The following is a 23827-nucleotide window of genomic DNA, read 5'->3' as shown; positions in this document are numbered from 1 at the left end:
CATAATTTTAGCTAGTTGTATGTTTTCTGCAGCGTCCCCTCCTGGAGACTCAAAGACTTTACCTGTTAAGTCTCTTAATTTTGAGGTTAACAACAAAAACAGTAGAAGAAAACACTCCACAAAAGTTGTTTTTTAGTCTATTCTTGTTATTTACTAGTGGATCCAGGATCCACCGTTTCTGCGTGGTGCGTTCACTGAGCTCCGAACATCAGCAGAAAAACAAAGCAGTTTATCAGAGAAAATGTCAGACTGATCCATATATCATTTATTGATTTAATAGTATCGACATTCTTTCTGAAAAACTGCTTTGCTTTGCTGGGGATTGTATGAAAATGAAAAAGCATAGAAGCGGACTGAGTGACTGTTTGGGTTCACTAATGTCAGTGAAAGCTCAGTGAACGCACCATGCAGAGATTCTCGTCGGCCCTGAATTCTGTCAATCAACCTGTTTGTTTCTAGTTTAGGGAACTAGAGGAAGAAGAGCTGGTGCATGAGGCGGATTGAAGGCATTTGAGAAACGTGGATCCACCAATACAATAAAAAGAATGACTAAAAAAAGAAAACTTTTGTGGAGTGTTCTTCAGTTTTTGTTGTTAAAACAAAATAAAAAGACTAGAAAACAGGTGAAGTCTCAGCTTCTAAGTGCAGAGAAGGGAATGCTTCATTTTTTGCAATTCATTATCTCCTTATAACGAGAAAACAAACTTCATTTTGCTCATTATAACGTGTCGTCCCCGCGAGGCTAAAAAACGTCGAACTGAGAAGTGCTTTTCTTCACGTGGGTGCCCTCTGAACCACAGAAGTTTACATTAAAATATAAGTCATGACTTTTTGTTGTAGCGTGACCTTTTCAAAGTAATAAAACCGCTGTTATTATGCGTATTTGAGCGCTGGAAGCTCCGCGCTAACGCTAGCAGGCCGGCGATTATTGGTGACGTCATCTTCCGAAATATGAAACACTTTTTCGTAACTCTTCATTTGGAGGGCTAAATGAAGGGGGAGGGACAAGGGAAGAATTCGGATCGAGCCATAGTTTTACGATCTGTTGTTTTCTTTGCAGATTAGAAACAAGTAGTACAACTTTTCCTCAAAGTCGATGCTAAAATAATAACGTCTTGTTGCAGCTCAGTGGAGAAGGTGCGTGTGTTTATATTAGACAAGGGGGCGGAGCTGTCAGAGCAGACTCTTCCTGAAAGGGGCTGTCCTCACTCTGTGACATCAGCATGTGAGGACCTGCTCGTTTTTATGGGTATTGAAGGGGCTGCAGGTTTTTATAGGATTACTTAGAAATCCATGAACGGATCAAAATACAGTTTTGGGTTTTTTATAGTGAAGAAAGAACAGTATAATACACTTAAAAGTTAAAAAAAAAAAGTAGATTTTTAATGGTATGGCTCCTTTAAGAGTAAAGTTAAAACTTCTGATGTTTAAGATCTTCCACCAGTTTCTTTCTTATTGGTTTTTCTTTTTGGCAATTTGAGTAAACACACTTTTATAACAAGAGGTTGTTCAACTTAAGCCACACTGAGCTAATCAAACTCTCCTTTTCTCCTAAATCCACATTTGAGCTTCAGAAGTCGTCGACGGCACAAAAGCTCTGTGTGGTGCAGAAACGCGGCTCAGTAAACAAGATGATCACAGAGTGGCTGAAGACGCAGACGCCACGCTGACAGTCTGTCGATCCCCAACAAATTTAGAAACGTTTTAGCAAGAAGAAAGTGGTGGTGACTGAACAAACAATCACAGAAAGTTTGGAGAGAGGAAGAACTGAACAACTTACTCAAACTTTCTGGGAGATTCTGGACCAAAGATATCGGAAACGGAACTGGAAGAAGAGAAAAAAGGCAGGAGGAGACGGTAAGACAACGAGGGAAAAGACTTGTTCACTGATATGTGATGTAAGCAGCTTCAAAACACAAAGCTACTGAGAGGATTTGATCCAGATAAAATGGCTCTGTTCAATCTGTGAATTTTAAATTCCACAGGTTTTTTTTTTTATCTGCATTAAACAACCTTTTGCATACAAATACCAAAGAGAAGCCTTTCTGTTTGCTTCCTGCATCACAGCACACAACAAAGCAAATAATCCCAAACAGCTGAATATGCATTTGTGGATTTTCTGTGTAAAATATGCAAGACTGCAGATTATGACGGAAATATACATGCAAAACGACACTTAGGCCCAGTCTGAATTCTTCCCCTCCATTTGAAGTGGTTGTTTCAGTGCAAGTGTGTCTGGAATTTTTTTTTATTTTTTAATCCGACCTCCCAAGTGGATGGACACTAAGTCTTCCGTCGCGCTGAGAAGCGCTTTTCTTCACGTGGGTGCGCTCTGAATCGAAGAAGTTCAGATTTAAATGTAAGTATTGAGTTTTTGTTGTAGCATGACCTCATTAAAGTAATAAAACCGCTGTTGTTAGGTGTATTTGAGCGCTGGAAGCTCAGTGCTAACGCTAGCAGGCCGGCGATTCTTGCTGACGTCATTGAACGAAAGTGACTTCCGAAACATGAGACACGATTTCTCCGTTTGGAGAGCTAAATGAAGGGGAAGGGAGAAGGGAAGAATTCGGATTGAGTCTTAGTACTGTTACTTAACCCTTTAATGCCCGTTGTCTCAAATATGCGACCAACCAAATTATCAGTCCCTCCAAGATTTCCGATGTTGCGATTAGGACTGGGTTGATAAAATCCATTAATCCATTTGTATCGATTTAAGCTTAACAGACCAATAATTGATTCATTAAAATATACGTTGACTTAGCACATAAAGCTAAAGTCTGCTAGCTTGATGCAAAAGTTTAATGAAGGGGTCTCAAACTCAATAGGACAAGGGGCCAAAATCCAAAACACATCTTAGATCGCGGGCCGAACAGGATAAACATTTATTGAACACTCTAAAAGTACATTTTTAAAACTTTAGAAATTAACATAATTATGAACTAGATATACAGCATTACCTGCAATAATGCTAGAGTGAATGCTGTAAGCTGAATTTGGTCGAGGAAAATGCTAGTGCTGATAGTTGAAGATGCTGAAATTGATAGCTAAAAAAGCTGATAGCTGAAATTACAATAGCTAATAGCTGAAAACGCTGAAGCTAATAGCTGAAGACGCTGAAGCTGACAGCCAACTAAAATATTAGCGAAATGCAAATTAGCCTAAAAACAAATAAAAAAAAGTGGCAAAACGGCTAGAGCGTAGCTGAAAAAATAGCTAAATTTCAAAATATCCTAAAAAAGTGGAAAAAAGCCTAAAAAAGCCCAAATAGCTAGCCTGTAGCTGAAATATTAGGCTAACTTCAAAATGGCCTAAAAAAAACTTAGTAAATGCTAAAATAGCCCAAGAAGCTGCAGAATGCACATTTTTAAAACTGTAACTTTTTAACATAATTAAGAATAATAAAAAGGCAAGAATATTATTCCAGAATAAATTAACTTAAATAACTTTCATATTTTACTCTCCATACAACTATGTTTTGTCAAAATTATACAAGTTAGAAATAAGTGCAAGATAACATCGGGCTATTAATAACAATAAAATAAAATGTCCCGGAGGGCCGTATCTGGCCCCCGGGGTCTTGACTTTGACATGTTGTTTAATGGAATTTCCCATCGGGCGGCTAATGCTAACGCTCGGTCGATCTAAACATACATTTTTGGACTCAATGAACATCTTTATAAACTCACAGGAGTTAATTTTCCAAACTCTTCTGAGGAAATATTTTTATGTAACTATTTGTAGTTATTTTTCTCATACTTTCTTCTTCTTCTGGAATAAGGTGTAATTCTATAGCGTAATCGCCACCTAGTGGCCAAACTGAAACGGAGAAGCAGAACAATGTTTATAATGTTAATGATCTGAACATTTTTGTTAGAACTTCTGCTTTAGAGAATCCATGTAAAATCCATGTATGATATTAACAATCTCATTAATTCACTGATACATTTTACAGGATGTGAACTGGATCAGATTAATATAAATATATTCAAAACATATATTAGATTATTAATGTATTTCTAAACAAAAGTGTGTAAACTCAGAATTGAATTGAAGAACCGAAAGACTCGAAAAAAATAGGAATCAAATAATTTCTGGAAAATATAATAAATACCTATCCCTATTTTGATTTACAGTAACTTTTCAACCGTTAATGCGATCATTCCAGCAGATTTTGAAGGAGAAAAGCGGCGCTTTTCTCCTTCAAAATCTGCTGGAATGAACGCATTAACGGTTGAAAAGTTACACTATGTTAAAGATTTTGTGTTAAATTGTTAATTATGTTAGCGCATTTTGTCTTCTAAGATCTCTTTGAGATCATTTCTTAAAATAAACCTTTAGACTGTAATTAGGACTTTCTGATGTGTGGTCACATTTCATGAACTAAAGAAACAAAAATCTGCCTAAAAAAAGAATAAATTAGAATGAAACCCATAGATAAGAAATTATTTCCTACTAATGGAAATGCCAAAGCTAATAAGTCCATTTTGTGTCTTCGTGAAGGAGAATAAAAAAGTTTTCTCCGCCAGCGCTCCTCGTTGGAACTGAATGATTTAGAGCCGACATGAGGGCAGACGGCGTCCAAGCAGAAGTAACAAATCGTGTCTCTTCCTATTTTCTTCTGTTGGTTCGCGCTTGTTGCTGTGAGAGAAAACCCTTCTGAACGGCCGGCTGCTGGAATTCAGGCTGAGAGGTAATCAAACACAAACGCGCTGGAGTCCATTTCCTTAATGTACGGCTCTAATTTGTCAAGCGCAGCTTCTGCAAACTGCACAGAGATGATACGGGGAATTTCCTGACACACTTCAGCGTTGCTAAGCTGAACTAATGCGACGTTGGTTCCATCCATCTGATGCGTTTCTGCTCTCAAAACAAACTCGTGAATACAAATATTCGCCGCTGCATTCTAAGGCTGGCTGACCCTAGAGACTTCACTTTTCCTTTAACGGTTGTGCACAGTAGAAATGCATTTTTTAACTGTTTGAATGAATAAAATATGAAGCCGTCCAGATGGATATGTTCAACATGCAATGACCCATTTTAATAAAACAAAATTCACGTCACACACGAGAAGGATGAGGTGTGAAATGGAATATCTCGCGCCGCCACACAGTTAGCTGCCTTCCATCTGAGAGATGAGCAGGACACCTGAACCACAGGTGATGAGAGGCTGCTTCACTGATGCGGATACACCTGAGGATGTCTTTGGGATGTTTCCAATGACAACTGTAGCCATAAACTGTTTAAATTAAAAATTGAACATTAAAGTCCCACTCTGGTCTTCTTACAATATATTTTCAAAGCGTTCCCAGTAGATATCGCCCAGAATTACCAGAATTTGATTCACCGGAGCCTGGATTGGCTCAATTCCGATTTTATTTTAGTTTTTTATTATTTTGATCCGCTTGATTTGATTCAATTTGGAGCTCAAATGGTTTACACCACATTTCAAAGTCATGAACCAGATCATTTTATTTTAATGTTATTGATGGCTCGATGTTATTTTGGGCTTATTTTTAACTTGTTTAATTTTGACAAAATATATTTTTGTGGAGAATAAAATATTGAAAGTTATTTAAGTGGATTTATTCTGAAATAATATTCCCACAATTTTATTTTTCATAATTATGTTAGACTGTTAAAGTTTTATATGTCTAAAAATCGGTATTGTGCTAACTTCTTGGACTAATTTAGCATTTATAAAGAGAGAAGATTTTTAAGGTTATTTTGAAGTTTAGCTAATATTTCAGCTACATGCTAGCTGTTTTGGCTAATTTATGCTTTTTTAGGCTGTTTTGGAGATAGGCTAATATTTAAACACTAGCCGTTTTTGATCATTTCGGTTTTTCTCATTTTTTAGGCTATTTTGAAGTCTAGTATATTTTTTTCTGCTGTTGTCGCTAACCTAACTTTTTTTTTTTAGACTAATTTGGCATTTAGCTAATATTTTAGCTGGCTGTCAGCTTCAGCATCTTCATTTATCAGCACTAGCATCTTCAGCGGCCAAATTCAGCTTACAGCATTCACACTAGCATTATCACAGGTAATGCTATATATCTTGTTCATAATTATATAAAAAAGTTATGGTTTTAAAGTTTTAAAAATGTAGTTTTCGAGTGTTCAATAAATGTTTATTCCTGTTCGCCCCGTGTCCTAAGGTCCATACAGCAGCGTTTTTCAAACTCAGTTTACCTTGAGGTCACTGAAAGTAAATTCTGGGCCCAATGGGGTTCCATTTATGCCAAAAAATATGTGTTTGCGTCCACTGTCTATATATTTGGTCCATTGTCTATGTCCACTGAACAAGTTTATTGAACATTTGTTCGTGTCTATGACCTATGTCCTGTGAAACGACGCTAGCAACGGTTGCTAAGGACTTTTCTGACGACCAGATCCAACGACAATATCAAATGTAAAAGTTTTAAGCATAAAGCAGAAACATCACAAAGCGAATGCACAGCTATCATCAAAGAAGGGACTGTTTGTGCAGAGCAGCCCCACCCCCACTTCCCCTCCCTGTTGCCATGACCTCAGAGCAGGGAGCTGGCGGCCCGCCCGGAGTATTTTCTGTTAAGATTTTTTTTTTCAAACTGCATTTTTTCATCTGTTCCTGATTCATTTAATGTTAATACTCAAAAATGCAGATTTAATCTTATTTTCTTTATATATGTCCTCCATCGTGACAAAAATGAAACAAGAACATGTTAAAAACACCATTTTCATTGTTGTGGATCTTTAAGCTCAAACTCTCCCAGAAGACTTTTTTCAACATGTAAAAATGTAGTACATCAAACACCAAACTTTTTTGGAATTTGATTTCCTTTCCGACTGAGACCAGAAGTTTCAAAGGCATTGACGGTTCCGGACCAGCATGCACGTGATGTGAGGAAGCTGCACACATTCAAACCTCTGCTCTTTAAGATTGGAGACATTCTTCTACATGAGCAAACCTCCATGATGGGAAAAAGAAAAAAAGGAGGTTTGGGGATAGAAAGAACATACTCCATGACAAAAGACGAGCTTTTCATTGCGAGCGTGCAGCGTGCCGAGGGCGAGCAGGCATGCTGCAGTAACTGCGTATCCCCTCAGCAGCTTAGACCTTATGTAACGGCACAGATGAAGGTCTGAAGCAGCGGCTGAAGGGAAACAAGTCTGACTGGAGGAGTTCATCAAGCTTCTGGGAAGTCTCTCCACATTCATTTTAAATCAATGTTAGTTTCCGAGAAAAATCCTCCACGTGGATCCAAACACACAAAGCCAATTTACATGAAGTCAACTGTCAGTAACATAGAAAGATTAAAATAAAATATTTGCTTTTGCAGACGAGAAACAATTCGTTTTCTGAAAGAGCTGTGAAGGACTGTTTGGTCAGCAACTGGAGATGATTATTAGACTCTATCTTTGATCTTTGTAATTAGACTCAGAGCAATATCGGAGCTCAGCCCAATTATGACAGGACTTGTTTTATTACAGGGGAAAAGAATCGTCTGTGTAACTGAGCTGACAGGCAGCAAAACAAAGGAAACTAGAAGAGTTCCATTACCTGCAGTAATGCTGGTGTGAATGCTTTTTGCTGAAAGTAGTCGCTGAAGATGCTGAAGCTTTTTGCTGAAAATGGTGATGAAATTTACTTTACTTGCTGAAAGAATTTGCTGAAAATGCAAAAGCTATTTGCAAAATGTTAAATTTGCTAAAAGACTTAAAATTTCATTAAAGAACTATGAAAGAGTGCTGAAGGTGACCTAAATTTCTAAAAACATTGTAGTAAAATTGCTTAAAAATCCCTGATGCATGGCAATTTTGTAAAAAAAAAAAAAAAAATTAGTGTGTCGCTTAAAGATGAGCTGAACTCCAAATTAGCCTAAAAAACCTCAGTAAATGCAAAGTTAGCCAAAAAAAAAGCTAGCTTGTTGCTTAAATACTAGCTAAACTCTAAATTGGCAAAAATTTCTCAGCAAACCAAATTTTTCAAAAATGTTAGCATGTTTCTAAAATAAAAGCTAAACTCCAAAACAGCCTAAAATTCCTCAGTAAACTAAATTATTCAAAAACATTAGCCTGTTATTAAAAGAGACGCTAAACTCTAAATTAGCCTAAAAACCCCAACCAAAAACGTTAGCATGTTGCTAAAATATTAGCTAAAATCTAAAATAGCATAAAAAGAATAGATTCCAAGTTACTCAAATGAGCTATTATAATGCTACTATAACAATTCAATGCCATTTTTTAAAATTACTATAAAAGATGAAAACAGCTCATAAAAATATTGAAAGATTTGTTGCTAATCTATTTAAAAAAAAAAATAAATTTGAAGAGTTTCTTATTCATTTCCCATGGAGCATATTTTGCTCAGTATTTCAAAAATTGTAAAGTTTATGAAAACTAAAACTACAAGCAGTAATGTCCTGAACGAGCTGAACGTTTTGATACCAGGATTGCTGAAATTGCTGAACATGTGGTTGAGTTTTTACTTGTTGAAAATGCAGGGAAAGGAGCCGGAGAATCACTATAATGTGAATTCTTACTCAGGATTCATCCAATAAAACAGAACAAAGAAATATTTGCTACTGATGTTCAGTCGTTCATTCACAAGTTAAAGACCCACTTCAATAAAAAATGTTTTATTGGAGTTTTTAACATGTTCGTATTGGCTTTTTCTCATGATGGAGGACATAAATAAAAAAAAAAAAATAAGATTAATATAGTATTTCTGAGTATTTATTTATTCAAATTGTGAACAAACGAAAAATGCAGTTTGACAAAGCTTTATGTTGTTACATACAAACTGCAACCTGCTCCACTCCATTCTGATGCATCCACTTCCAGACTAACAGATCCATGAACGTCTTTGTTTTCCTCGTCTGAGCTGGAATCTGGATATATGAGCTATGAGGGGCCGTAAGCTAGTGGGAACCATGTAAACAAAAGGAATCATAGGAAATCAGCCCAGGCTTACTCCACGCTTAGATTTCTAATGAACTCCTGCCGCTCTGCAGAAACTATGTCCCAGAGAACAACACAAGTTTCTTTATTTTGCCAAAAAACAACAAAAATCATAATAAAACAGACCAAAAATAAAAAAATAATAAAAAATAAAAAAGATGACTGGAGTGGGACTTCAAAGGAACAGAACATTTAGTTTAAATCATAGACCATAGAGAACCGACTGACCACTCCCCCTTTACATTCCAAACAGGAAGTACCTGCTGGCTCCAACAAATCCCATAGACTTCCATTGAGAAATAAACAGCTATTACTCAGTCATTCTACTGATGACCATTATTACTCTGATACATTTTTCTTCACATCTTTTTGGTAATCCTATTTTTCCAATATTTCTAAACTGACCAATTGGATTCCTCAGTTAAAACATGATGTCCAATTGATAGATTTTCCTGAGCCACTTTCAGTAGAAGAGATGCTGACTTTGAACAAACTTCCTCATAATTGGCGACAGTAGTTGCCCTAAAAACGTGACTCGGAACGACTCGGACCAATCAGTGTCGACTGGCTCCAAATGGTGGCGTCCGTCTCCCGGAAAAATGGCGACTAAACTGGTTTCATGTGGCTGGGGCCGGAGGGAAGGCCTTTTGTACGGGTGGCGTCACTCACTCGGTCCATCTCTCTACAGTCGATGGTTTCAATATTTCAGTTTACTTTATCTCGTCACATTCGTGAGCTAATCGTATTGCAACAGACCATCTCTACGTTTGGATTATCTAATAACTTAAAAGTCTTAAATTATGAAATGAAGTTTTGCAACTACTATCTTCAAATTCAACAAACTATTGATCACAAACATGATTATTTTATTCCTAGTCGAATACAAAATGTATGAAAGTTTGTTTTCCTGAGTTGTTTTAAATCTCTTGTTTTGGTGGTGTTGTGGACGAGCTCGTCTTGTTTGCAGGCTGTTACGTTTCCCTTTCAGACTCTGTGTTAGTAATTACACTCAAGCCCCATAATCAGGCAGAACAAATGTGCGATTTCACACCGGCGGCTGTCAGTTAATCAGGAAGTGTTTGTGTTCTCATCAACTTACCTGCTGATGGACACGTCGCTTAGAGCTGGGCTGGAGGACAGCTCAAAGCCTGCAGCAGACCTGTTCTCATCCACTTCTTCATCCTCTACCTTCACCACCACGTGACTCGGCGGCTCTGCTGCTTCCGCTGGAGAGGCCAGGCGAGAACATCAGAGCAGTTAGAGAAGTTCATTACAGACAGAGCAAACTCGCGTCTCAGCGCCAGAATCCTCATGACAACAAATATTATAATTTACAGCTTTTGATTACTTTGATTAGATTAAAATTTTGAAAAATAATCCATAAAAATCAAGTTTTAAAAGCTCTTAATGGATAGAAATATCCATAAAATCTTTATTTACTAAAAAGCAGCTGCACTGTAGTGGAACCCAGAAAGTAACAATGGTTGAACAGTGTGAACATCTCTTCTGCACTGTTGTTAGAGAGTTAAAAAATATATAAAATAATACAATTATCATTGTTTTTCAAAAGTACATGTGTAACTTTAAAATACTAAACTCTACACGGCACTTTGAATCACCTCTATTGAAAATAGGTTACCAAATACTAATTACGCTAAATCATTTTTTAAAGATGAATAACATTTTATACTTCCAAAAAGGTCAAAGTACATGCTAAACTGCAGAATCAAACATAATGGCCAAGCCAAGGAAATTGTAATATCGCTCTAATAGTCTGGATAATTGTGAACGGAGCTAAAAAGCTGTAATATCTGATAAAAGCTAAATTAGATTTGGAAAAAAAAGCTATTTAATGTAATGTTCAGTGATAATGCACCAGGTCAATAATGACGACTGTATTTGCTGAAGTGTTCCATTAAAGGGTTAACCGCCTCATTTATTATTTTATAAATGTGCTGAACAATGTAAAAAGAGGTTAAGAGGAAAACTTCATACTTTCAGAAGTGAGACAAATATTTCTATTGCAATTGAAGAAAAACTAAATATAAAAAAATAATAATAACTAGAAAAGTTGCATTACCACCGATAATGCTAGTGTGAAAGCTTTTTGCAGAAAGTAGTTGCTGAAGATGCTGAAGCTTCTTGCTGAAAATGGTGACGGAATTTCCTTTAATTGCTGAAAAGGCAAAAGCTTTTGGCAAAATGTTAAATTTGCCAAAAGACTAGAAATGTTGCTAAAGAACCATGAAAGAGAACTGAAGTTGACCTAAATTTTTGAAAAATTATAATAAAGTTGCTTTAAAACCCCTAAAACATGCCAATTTTGCTAAAAATATTGAGTGTTGCTTAAATATGAGCTAAACTCCAAATTCATCCAAAAAAATCGTAGTAGATTCCAAGTCAGTCAAAAAAAGCTAGCTCGTTCCTTAAATACTCGCTAAAATCCAAAATAGCCTAAAATTCATCAGTAAACTAAATTAGTCAAAAACATTAGCATGTTGATAAAATAGACACTAAACTCTAAATTATCCTATAAAAACTTAAGTAGACAAAAAATTAGCATGTTGCTAAAATATTAGCTAAACTATAAATTAGCATTAAAAAACTTCAGTAGATCCCAAATTAGCCAGAAAAGCTAACACATTACTTAAACACTAGCTAAACTCCAAAATAGCCTAAAATTCCCCAGTAAACTAAATTAGTCAAAATGTTAGCCTGAAAATGTTACCCTAAAAGAGAAGCTAAACTCTAAATTAGCCCTAAAAAAACAGTAAATAGCAAATTAGCCAAACATGTTAGCATGTTGCTAAAATATTTTTGTAAACTCCAATTTTTTTAAATAATTCATATAAAGGGTTAAAACATAGCCCATGAATTCATTTGAAGTCTTGTTGTTAATCTACTTTCTACTACGTTCTCATTCATTTCTTATGGACGTATTTTGCCTTAAAATTTTAAAGTTCGTGAATGCCAAAAATAAAAGCAGAAATGTCTTTAACAAGCTGAACGTTTTAATATCAAGATTACTGAAATCACTGAAAGTATGATTGAATTTTTACGAGTCGAAAAATGTACTGAAAGGATCAGGAGAATCACTATAGTGTGAATGCTAACTGAGCATTCACACAGCTGTATATATATATATTTGGCGGGGTTTCACACGAATACATGATAGAATAAAGACGCGTTTCTACGTATTCTGGGATTTTTTTTCTTCCAGTTCGTCACAAAAACTCAAACAAGACACTTTTATGAAACGTTTGCATCCGAAGGAGGTGTTGAGGTGTATCTCTGCACGGCAGAGCCTCCTCCGGAGAGCGGAGGGGAGCTCCCATTGGCTATCCCCCCTCTTCTCTTCATGCCCCTGCATGGAGAAATGGTATCAGCCCACTCAAAAATGGGCTAAAAAAATCCTGATCCCTGAAGAAGATAATCACGGAGGATTACTATCATCCAGAGCAGGTATTTACTATGCTTCTGTGTAGCCATCAGGCTAAAAACATTAGCTTGTTGCTCTTCCCACACAAGGCGGTGGAATCAAGCTCAGGAACAGTTTTAGGAGGCGACAAATTAATTAATTTTTTGCGTGAATCTCGTTCACAGCATAACAATTTGCCAAAAAAGCATGGAAGAACAGAAAGAGGATCATGTTGAGTCAGCATTAAAACATAAATCCTGTTTCATAAGCAAATAGGTTAATAAATGCTTCAAATAACGTCCGTGTTGTTGCATTACATTTTTCTCTGGTGTTCTCTGAGCTCCCATCTTAGCAGAGAAAAGACAGCTGCACTGAGGTTACGCTACACAACTTTGAGTGAGCAGGACAATATAACAAAGACCAGCTGTCCCTGTGCGACCTATCATCACAAATAAAGTCTGTTGAGTGTTAAATTAAGCACAAATCGCCTGACAAGTAACAGATTATTTTGACACTCAATCATAATAAGTGCAAAGAAATTTATTTATTATTATCATTTATTGTAATTAATGGGCCGGTGTTATGTTACGCTAATTTCTAACAAATTGTATTTTTATGGAGAGTAAAATATTGAAAGTTATTTAAGGTTTAAGTTGATTTATTCAGGAATTATATTACTGCCTTTTATTATTTATATATATGTTTAAAAAGTTACGTTTTAAGGTTTTAAAAATTGGCATTCTGCTAGCTTTTTGGACTATTTAGGCATTTACTAAGATATGTTGGGATATTTTGGAGTTTAGCTAACATTTCAGCTTCATGCTGGCTGTTTTGGCTCATTTAGGATTTTTTTAAGCATTTTTTAGACTGTGTTGGAATTCCACTAATATTTACATGCTAGCTTTTTTGGCAAATTTGGGTTTTTAAAATTTTTTTTTAAGATATTTTGAAGTTTAGCTATTTTTTCTTAGCTACATGCTAGCTGTTTTGACTTACATTTTTTTCATTTTTTAAGCGAATCTGGCACTTAGCAAATATTTTAGCTAGCTATCAGCTTCAGAGTTTTTAGCTATAATTTTCATCATTGAACAGCATTAGCATCTTCAGCTTCCAAATTCAGCTTACAGCATTTAGGCTAGCATCATTGCAGGTAATGCTATATATCTAGTTCATAATTATGTTAAAAAGTTACGGTTTTAAAGTTTTAAAAATTGGCAGTGTGCTAGCTTTTTGGACTATATTGGTATTTTTTAGGATATTTTAGAATTTAGCTAATATTTCAGCTACATGCTAGCAATTTTGGCTAATTTAGGCTTTACTTTTTAAGTCTTTTAGACCCTTTTGGAGTCAGGCTAATATTTACAGCTAATTATTAGGCTATTTTTTTTTTTACACTAGCTGTTTTGGCTAATTTAGTTTTTTTTAAGTTTTTTGGGATGTTTTGAAGTCTAGCTATTTTTTTAGCCACATGCTAGCTGTTTTGGCTTACCTAAGATTTTTTTGGGCTAATTTGCCATTTAGCTAATATTTTAGCTGGCTATCAGCTTCAGTGTTTTCTGCTATCAATTTCAGCATCTTCAGCTATCAGCACTAGCATCTTTAGTGGCCAAATTTTGCATTATTGCAGATAATACTATATATTTTGTTCATAATTATGGCAAAAAGTTACGGTTTTAAAGTTTTAAAAATGTAGTTCTAGAGTGTTCCATAAATGTTTATCCATTTCGGCCCGCGACCTAATGTGTTTTTTGATTTTGGCCCCTTGTGCGATTGAGTTTAACACCCCAGTACTTGAGTGTTCTCCACACACACCAGGGAGTCAGTTATTCCTACTCCCAGTAGGAAATTAAACTGATTTAAAACATGTTCTTGCTGATCCTTCACGTCCGGTCCAGCCTGTTAACCCAACATGTGCCCCGTGGTTCTCCTCCCTGTGATGAGCTCCATCCCAGGTGAAAGCTTTGATCAGGATTTCCTCTTTAAAGGCCTCACACACACAGAGAAAGCTGGTTTGCAAAACTAAGACAGCTCCACTGTGATAGATCGCATTTTTAGAAACGCTTTGAAGATGCTTTTCATGTTTGGTCTTTGAAGGACTCCAACACGTTAGGAGACTAAATGTTTGTCTAAGTGCTGCAGTACCTGAGGAGTGCGACTCCTGAACAGCCTCTCTCCTCTCAGACCCTCCGGGAGCATCCCCACGCTGTCTGCTGGACCCCAGGCGACCTCGGACCTGAGCAATTAGCCTGGAGAAGTCGCTGCTGTGCTGCTTCCCTGCAGACACACAATCACATATGCTAGATCGTCCTGAATAAACACAATTGAATTAAATCGATGGTCTAAATGGCAAAACATCTGACCTACACATGGGCCGAGTTTGACCTTAATGCTGCGTGATTCCGTCCCAACGAGAGAACAGGATCTTATTTAAAAGAAAGGTTATGTTGTTGCTGAGATTCTCTGATCGATACGCCTAAAAGAATAAAACACATCCAGACAAAGCTGCAACCGGTGTTCATAAAGAAAAAACAGGATCATGGACGGGTGAGCAGCAAACAAGAGCTCGGCGTGTTTTCCTAATTTATGGCGGGTGTTGAAATGAGGTGTTTTCCTGCAGATGCCAGCAGATGAGCCTCCGGCGCCTGTCAAAGAGTCTCCCAGGTGAATTTCTACAGCCATGTTTTACTGGAAAGAGACCCTGGGGCAATCCTAAACACAACTTCAAGGATCAGATGGTTTGCTTGTTTTTTTTTTTCCGAACGCCATGGCCTCCACTCGTGCAGAAGACGGAGATCTGAACAGATCCAGTTGGACTGCAGCTCCCGCGAGCCTGACCGGAATGAGAACGACGCTTTGCACATTTCGTAACTCAACCTTGATTTATCTTGTTGTCAACATGTAATCTCCTTTCAAATCTGATATCAAACTTCTTTTTATAAATCTGACATAACAGCTATTAAAAAAGAAAAATAGGGCCCCGTCTCCATTAAAAACCCAATTTATTTTATTTGTGGATACTTGTTTAATTTCTTATGTGCTCCATAAACCCTGATCGATGATTAGAGCTTCAGCTGGGATCCAAAAACAACAATGTGAGGGGCGGGATGACGACGGCACACACCAGCAAGTTTAAAGTCTCCATATGAACATTTCTTATATTTAAAAAACATTCCCAAAAGTTCCAGTTCACCAAAGACTCTTTTAGCTTAAAGGAGCGCCGCGGAAAAAGTATCAAACACCTATTTGAGCTGGATTTTAATGAAGACAACTGGAATATATACGGTATTCTGCATCTAAAATAAAAGTTTTTTTCCTGATCATTACTGGATAAGGGGATAAATTAAAGGTTGTGTTAGTCTGGGGCGGAGCTGTCAGAGCAGACTCTTGCTGGAGGAAGCTGTTGGCATCGATCTTACATCAGCACGTTTCCAACCGCTTGTTTTCGTGGGTATGGGAGGGGCTGCTACAGACAGAGCAGGTTTTTAGAGGAGTACGCTTAAATACATGGACGGATCAAAATGCCGCTTTGGGGCTCTTTATAGTGAGGAATGATCAGTAAAATGCATTTAAAACCTCAAAAAGGAAAATTTTCAAGGTAGGGACCCTTTAAAGAAGCAGCGACCACACCGCGTACCCCTCCCCCTCCTCCACCAAGCAAAATTATTGATTGTCAAACTTGTGAGTTATTTTATTTATGATTTCAATTATTATTATTTTTTACATTTTACACAAAATGAGTTGTGTGTCAAAAAAATAATTGCAATTTGGCGCCCCATCCAGCAGATGGCAACCTAGGCGGGTGCCTAGCTAGCCTATGCCCAGAGCCAGCCCTGCATCAAAATGCTCTTTCATTGATTTACAATCCTTTCCAACTGCGGTCAAATGAGCCGCCGTTCACATTTCCGTGGTCACATCAAGAAGCTCCGTGGAGTCTGGTGGAGATTTTCCAGCGTTCTCAGTCCTGCTACCGTAAGTATTGGATGAAACTCACACCAAAAATCCAGTGATGCTGATTTGACCACAGAAATGTGAACGGCGGCTCATTTGACTGCAGTCAATGTGAAGATACCATCTTCTCTTCTCCAGAACCTGAACTAGACACTAGGAACAGATGAGGGTTTAGTGCATGTGCAGCAGAGCTGTTGATGGAAAGAAGATCATTCATTCAAACAGTCTGTCCTGATTTAAAAGGAGAAATACTCAGAAATGATTTCTTATTACATTTGTTCTCTTTCATAAGAAAAACGCCACACATACATGTGAAAAACTCGTGATTTTCATCGGAGGGGACAACATAATCCTCACAAATCTGTCATTAAAAGCCTAAAATCATCCACTCGTGGAAAGAGTGGCCACTTCAATATTTTCCCAAACAGTTAAACTTGCTTTAATTAAATTCTAATTGTGCAAAATGCAATTTATATTTTTAAATAAAAAACATTTTTCTTCTTGTTGGTAGAAAGCAGCCGACTCTCTGGTAGCAGTCAGATGTGACATCAGCTCCTGGTGGATTCAGTGTGGATGTGTACACTCTGCTTCACATTCCTATCTGTTCAGACACTACTCCACATGCTGGCAGAGTGAGTCATCCACACCCTTCTCCGATAAATCAAGAGGTTATCACAGCGGAGCAGCTATTTTTAGAGCTCACCTCCTGTGAGTCACATCCATTTCTCCAGCATGTTTAAAGTTAGCTCCATAAAGTCATTTCTAACAAGCTTTTCATTTGGATCACTTCCACTCTGAACTACGGTGAATCCTCCAGCGCTGCCGTTCTGGCTTTAGAGGAGGGAAACGTATGAATATTGCAACACTGTATGCAGGCTCTCTTGGCGTCATGATGTAGAGTCCTTTCTGTGAATCGTATACATGAAGTTTACAGAAAATAAAGCTGTGAAGATGATATTACTGCACTATTGTGAAGATGTGTTTGTTTCAGCATTGCAGCTCATATATCAGGACAGGATTGTGAGAGGACATTTAGGTACAAGCGGCTGAAAGCACACCAGAAGAAAAAAAACATTCTAAATACAGAGCTGCCAAAATTCAATGTCAATAAAACTATAAAAGATGCATTACCTGCGATAATGCTAGTGTGAACCTTTTACCTGAAAATGGTGATGAGATTAACTGCTAAAGGGATTTGCTGAAAATGCAAAAGCGATTTGCAGTATGCTAAATTAGCTAAAAAGATTGGATATTTCATTACAGAACTAAGAAAAAGCACTGAAGATGACCTAAATTTCTGAAAAAATGGCGGTAAAATTGCTTAAAAAAACTATTTTGCATAAATAATTAGTGTGTTGCTTAAAAATGAACTAAACTCCAAATTAGCCCAAAAAACCCCAGTAGATGCCGAATTAGACAAAAAAGCTAGCTCGTTGCTTAAATACTAGCTCCAAAAATAGTCTAACATTTCTTAGTAAACTAAATTAGCCAAAAACGTTAGTATGTTGCTAAAATAGAAGCTATTCTGAATTACCTAAAAATAAAAAAATAAAAATAATACAAATAAAAAAAACCTCAGTAGATAATAAATTAGCCTAAAACGTTAGCATGTTGCTAAAATATTAGCCAAACTCAAAACTATCATCTAAAAAACCCCAGTAGATGCCAAATTATACAAAAAAGCTAGCTCGTTGCTTAAAAACTAGCTTAACTCCAACAATAGTCTAAAATTTCTCAGTAAACTAAATTAGCCAAAAACGTTGGTATGTTGCTAAACTAGAAGCTAAAATCTAAATTAGCTATAAAAAAACTGAAAAAAAAACCTCAGTAGATAATAAATTAGCTAAAAATGTTAGCATGTTGCTAAAATATTAGCCAAACTTAAAACTATCATTAAAAAAATCTCAGTAAAGCCAAATTAGTTCAAAAAAGCCCAAAAAAATCTTAGTAGATGCCAAAAAGCTAGCTCATTGCCTAAATACACATTAAATTCCTAAATAGGCTAAAATTCCTCAGTAAAATGAATAAAAACGTTATGCTAAAATAGAAGCTAAAATCCAAATTAGCTTATAAAAACCTCAGTCGAGGTCAAATTAGGCAAAAAAAAAAAACCTCAATAGATATAAATCAGCTAAAAATGTTAGCATGTTGCTAAAATATTAGCCAAACTCAAAACTATCGTTAAAAAAACCTCAGTATAGGCCAAATTAGCCCCCCAAAACAGATAGCATTACTTAAATACTAGCAAATACTAGCAAAAAATACTAGAAAAATACTAGCAAAATAGCATAACATTCATCAGTAACCTAAATTAGTCAAAAACGTTAGCTTGTTGCTAAAATAGAAGCTAAACTCTAAATTAGCCTAAAAATCTCAGTAGATGATAAATTAGCCAAAAACGTTAGCATGTTGCTAAATATTAGCCAAACTCAAAACGATCATTAAAAAAAACCTCAGTAAAGGCCAAATTAGCTCCAAAAAAGGTAGCGTTGCTTAAATACTAGCAAATACTAGCAAATACTAGCAAAATAGCATAACATTCATCAGTAAACTAAATTAGTCAAAAACTTTAGCTTGTTGCTAAAATAGAAGATAAACTCTAAATTAGCCTAAAAACCCAATGGATAAAAAAATATCCAAAAACTTAGCAAAAGCATGTTGGTAAACATTAGGTTAACTTTTTTTTTTTAATTACTATGACAGATGAAAACACAGCCCATGAATATATTAGAAGGCTTGTTGCTAATCTACTTAAAATTCTGAAATTTGAAAACTTTTGTATTCATTTCCTATGGGACATATTTTGCTAAACATTTCAAAAACTGTTCATAAATACCAAACATACAAGCAGTAATGTCCTGAACGAGCTAAAAGCTGAAAGTGTGATTTTTAAGTGTTGTAAAATGTACGGAGAGGAGCAGCAGAATCCCTTCAGTGTGAATGCTCAATAACATTCACTCAACTGTGTGTAAAAATCCCAAAAACTGAGGCTTGGAGCACTTCAATGATTGACATTTACATCTGCTGCCAAAATGTTATTGGAGACAAACGGCTTTGGCGGAAACTGTAATTCAATGAGTTTGTGGTTCAATAAATATAAGTTAAAGTGACAACAGAAATATTTGGAAGAGAGGGAGGAACAACCTGCATTTCTAAATATTAATGACACACCTGACCACAGGTTGTGGCTGCTATTTAAAAAATAAGATTTCAAAAACCTTGTTTTCAACACTGTGAGTGATATTGATTTTCAAGATGATTGCAGATTAAAGCCACAAACTGGGGCTGTCCTTAAAGCAGGTGTAAGAATTGTTATCCAAGATTAAAAAAAAATAACACCATCAGTGACATCAGAACAAATCAATGCACTTCTACAAATGCAGGCGAATCTCAAAGGATGGAGAAGAAGAACTTCAAAGCTTGTGAATGTTTCCTGAAGGAAATTCGGATCAAATATAAGCCGCTGTTTTCAGTTCCAGACGTTTTCTCAGGAGAGTTACAAAGAAATGTGAGAAAAAAGCCCATCACTGTTCATCACATCAGCAAGTAGTTTAACCAGCAGGAACAAATAGGAAGAAAAATCATTTTAAAAAAACGTGTTTATCAAAGGATGAAATAAATAAAAAAAAGAATCATTTGTAGCAGCACCAATGTACACAAAGCTTTTTGTCTTCACACGTCCATATATGTGGTAGCTTTAATTTTTTGATTTTTTTAAAGGAGGAATTAAGAAATGTTTATACAAATATACATTCCTTTTAAACAACACAAAGTGTATTTTTCAATGTCCAATCGTGATGTTCTTATTTAAATACAGAATATGGAAAAAGACGACACAGTTATTAAAGTTGGATGGATCTCAACACCAAGAGTCAGAAACAATATTTGTATAAAGGGCACGAAAAGCACTTACTATAGTTGGAATGTATCTCCTCAATCTCCTCCACGGACTGGTTCTTGGAGAACACCATGACCTTGGAGAGAGCATTTTAAGAACAGTTGTGACTCTGTTTGACCCGCAGTTGTTTACATGGTAAGTCTTTGCATACATCCTAAAACTCGTATCCACATAAAGCTTTTGGGCAGCAATGAAACCACCTTTCAGCTTGTTATCAGTCATTAGGGGTTCACTTAAAGTACATACAGGTTTTATTTTCCCCTGGAGTTGACTTCTCGCCTTCTCGTTGGCCTCCACCTCTTTAGCAATCTCTTCAGCTGTTGGAGAAAGGTGATATAATGAACGGAAGCTAACTGTTATTTTCAGCAGCTGAACAGCAGACGGCAGGTTCTTTTGGGTACTCTTTAGAGCTTTGTAAACACATATTGTTCTTGTGAATGTTTGCTTGATGAAAACAGCTCACCTGAAGTTGCTGCCTCAGAACAAAATGTACTTTTGGGAACTTTCCAGTACTTTGTCTAGCAGAATACACTTGTGATTTACAGCGTACATTTAAAAAAAAAAAATCAAAGATTCAGCATCCACATGAACTACACTGTTATTTATAGCTCTTTCTTGAACACGTATAAAAATAAACAAAAAAATCAATAAACCTGAAAAGTTCCATTACATGCGATACCGCTAGTGTGAATGCTTCTTGCTGAAAATGGTGTCACAATTTACTTCAATTGCTGAAAGGATTTGCTGAATATGCTAAAGCTATTTGCAAAATGTTAAATTTGCTGAAAGATTAGAAAGTGTGAGAGTGCTGAAGTTCACCTAAATTTCTGAAAAATTTGCAGTAAAATTGCTTAAAAATCTCTAAAAAGATGCTAATTTTGCAAAAATATTTAGTGTTTCCTAAATATGAGCTAAACTTCAAATTAGCTCCATAAACCTTAGTAGATGACAAATTAGTCAAAAAAGCTAGCTTAAATACGAGCTAAACTCTAAAATAGCTAAAAATTCTTCAGTAAACTAAGTTAGTCAAAAACGTTAGCATGTTGCTAAAATATTAGCTAAACTCCAAATTAGCCCCCAAAAACCTTAGTAGATGCCAAATTAGCCAAAAAAGCTAGCATGTTGCTAAAATACTAGTTAAACTTCAAAAATGATTATGAGAAAGTCTTCAAATCTCATTTTAAGTAGATTAGCAACAAGCCTTTCAAATATATTCTTGGGATATGTTTTCATCTTTTATAAAAATGTAGTTTATGTAATATTTTAGCAACATGCTTTTGCCAAGTTTTTGGATAATTTGTTATCTACTGGACTTTTTTAGGCTAATTTAGAGTTTAACTTCTATCGTAGCAACATGCTAACGTTTTTGACTAATCTAGTATATTTAGGATATTCAGGCTATTTTGGAGTTTAGCTAGTATTTAAGCAATGTTTGCTTAATTTTGTGCAAATGTGGCCTCTACTGAGGTTTTTTATGCTAATTTGAAGCTTAGATAATATTTTAGCAATATGCAAATAATTTTGGCAAATTTTTTATCTACTGGAGTTTTTTAGGTTAATTTAGTGTTTCGCCTTTATTTTAGCAACATGCTAACATTTTTGACTAATTTAGTTCACTGAGGATTTTCAGGCTATTTTGGAGTTTAGCTAGTATTTTTTATGCTAATTTGGAGCTAAGATAATATTTTAGTAACATGAAAAAATGTTTGGCTAATTTGTTATCTACAGGCCAATGTTTTTGACAAATTTAGTTTACTGAGAAATTATAGGCTATTTGGGAGTTTAGCTAGTATTTAAGCAATGTGCTAGCTTTTGGGGGGCTAATTTGGCCTCTACTGAGGTTAGCAACATGCTAATGTTTTTAGCTAACTTATTATCTACTGAGATTCTTTTTTAGCTATTTAAGATTTTAGCTTCTGTTTTAGCAACATACTATTTTTTTTGACTGATTTAGTTTACTGAGGAATTTTAGGGTATTTTTGGATTTTAGTTAGAATTTAAGCAACAAGTTAGCTTTTTTTTTAGCTAATTTGGCATCTACTGAGGTTTTTTAGGCTAATTTAGAGTTTAGCCTCTATTTTAGCAATAGGCTAACGTTTTTAACTAATTTAGTTTACAGAGGAATTTTATTCTATTTTGGAGTTTAGCTAGTATTTAGGCAACACACTAAATATTTTTGCAAAACTGGCATGTATTGGGGATTTTTAAGCAATTTTACTATAAATTTTTCTGAAATTTACGTTAACTTCAGCGCTCTTTCATAGTTATTTAACAAAATTTCAAGTCTTTTAGCAAATGTAACATTTTGGAAATAGATTTTGCATTTTCAGCAAATCCCTTCAGCAATTAAAGTAAATTGAATCAAGAATTTTCAGCAAAAAGCTTCAGCATCTTCAGCAACTACTTTCGGCAAAAAAACATTCAGATGAGTATTGTCATCGGTCATGGAACTTTTCTAGTCGACTCAAAAATACTACGTTTTAAGACTCTCCTAATAATTTTCTATGGGGAATATTTTGCTCAATATTTCAAAAACTATAAAGCTTATAAATACCCACAATACAAGCAGTAAATTTGTGAATGAGCTGAATATTCTAATATCAAGAGTGTTGAAATCACTGAACGTGTGACTTGAGTTGAAAAACATACAGAAAGGAGCAGAGAATCACTATACATTGAATGCTTACTAAGCATTCACACAATTAGAATATATTTCGCCACCTGATTTTGGGTTGAGGGAGTCGCACTCTGCATTGAACAACTGGACGAAATCCTGGTGCCTCCTGATGAGCTGGTCCCGGGAACCCTGCGCTGACAGCTGGCACTCCTTCAGCCTCCTCCTCAGCTCCTGCATGGAAAGCAGGTTGTACACCAGCTTTGCCATCGGACGCCGGCCTCTGCCAAGAGAGCTGAAAAAGACAAATTGACTGTTTATGTTGGGAATTCACCGGGTAATTCCTGAGGTGGATCTCTCTGCTAAGTTCCACAATCAATCACTGACGGTGCAGAATGCCGTGATGTGCAAACACAATGGTGGAGATGTGAAGCCGATCCATCACACCACGGCGTATAAACACATTATATCAGAAAATATTGCAATGTGAGATTATTAAAACGTCTTGTCTCGAGGAAACATCGAGTATTTGTGCTGTCACACAAAAACAGCATCAGTGCTTCTAACTTTCACAGAATATACAAGCAAGAAGAGATGAATAAAAAGTTGCAGCAAATTAAGAATCAAATTGAGCAAAGAAATGCTAATTAACATGAAGTGACAACTGTGTTGTGTGAAGGGACCAAAGAGGATTACAGAAATGCCAAGATTTCCCTATTAAAACATTTCTATTGCAAGTTAATAGGAAAACAAAAGTGATGTTGTTTTAATCAGACAGTAGAAGGACTGCCTATTGTTACCACAGTCACACGTCAACACAACCCTCAGATCACACACTAATGACTTCCTAATTTCACTGTTTCATAGACGACAAAAAGCTCACTGAAATACTGAGCACATTTTCTAATGTAAAACAAGGACAAGAAATAAACTGTCTTTGGAAATGAGAAACTAGGAGAGGAAAAAGCTCTAAGAAAAAAAAACATTTAGAATTTTGACCTGAGTGCTG

The 23827-nt window shown here is 36.0% G+C and overlaps 1 protein-coding gene across 2 annotated transcripts in view; it reads right to left on the bottom strand.

The window, feature by feature from the left end:
• The window catches only part of rad18 (RAD18 E3 ubiquitin protein ligase), a 59533-nt gene that overhangs the window by 8040 nt on the left and 27666 nt on the right, over positions 1–23827 (bottom strand). The window contains exons 7-12 of one of the 2 annotated variants that reach the window (XM_024271149.2): positions 22926–23113; positions 20451–20521; positions 20220–20280; positions 14501–14632; positions 10040–10166; positions 1781–1825 (exon numbers count right to left, since the gene is read on the bottom strand). In XM_024271149.2, the coding sequence (XP_024126917.1) occupies positions 1781–1825; positions 10040–10166; positions 14501–14632; positions 20220–20280; positions 20451–20521; positions 22926–23113 (624 nt within the window). The remainder of the gene's footprint in view (positions 1–1780; positions 1826–10039; positions 10167–14500; positions 14633–20219; positions 20281–20450; positions 20522–22925; positions 23114–23827) is intronic. The other variant, XM_024271150.2, reaches the window with a different exon arrangement.

Source organism: Oryzias melastigma, linkage group LG5 (genome assembly GCF_002922805.2).
Source record: "Oryzias melastigma strain HK-1 linkage group LG5, ASM292280v2, whole genome shotgun sequence".
Lineage (NCBI taxonomy): Eukaryota > Metazoa > Chordata > Actinopteri > Beloniformes > Adrianichthyidae > Oryzias > Oryzias melastigma.
The sequence above is the reverse complement of the archived record's forward strand: the minus strand, read 5'-3'. Positions and strand labels throughout refer to the sequence as shown.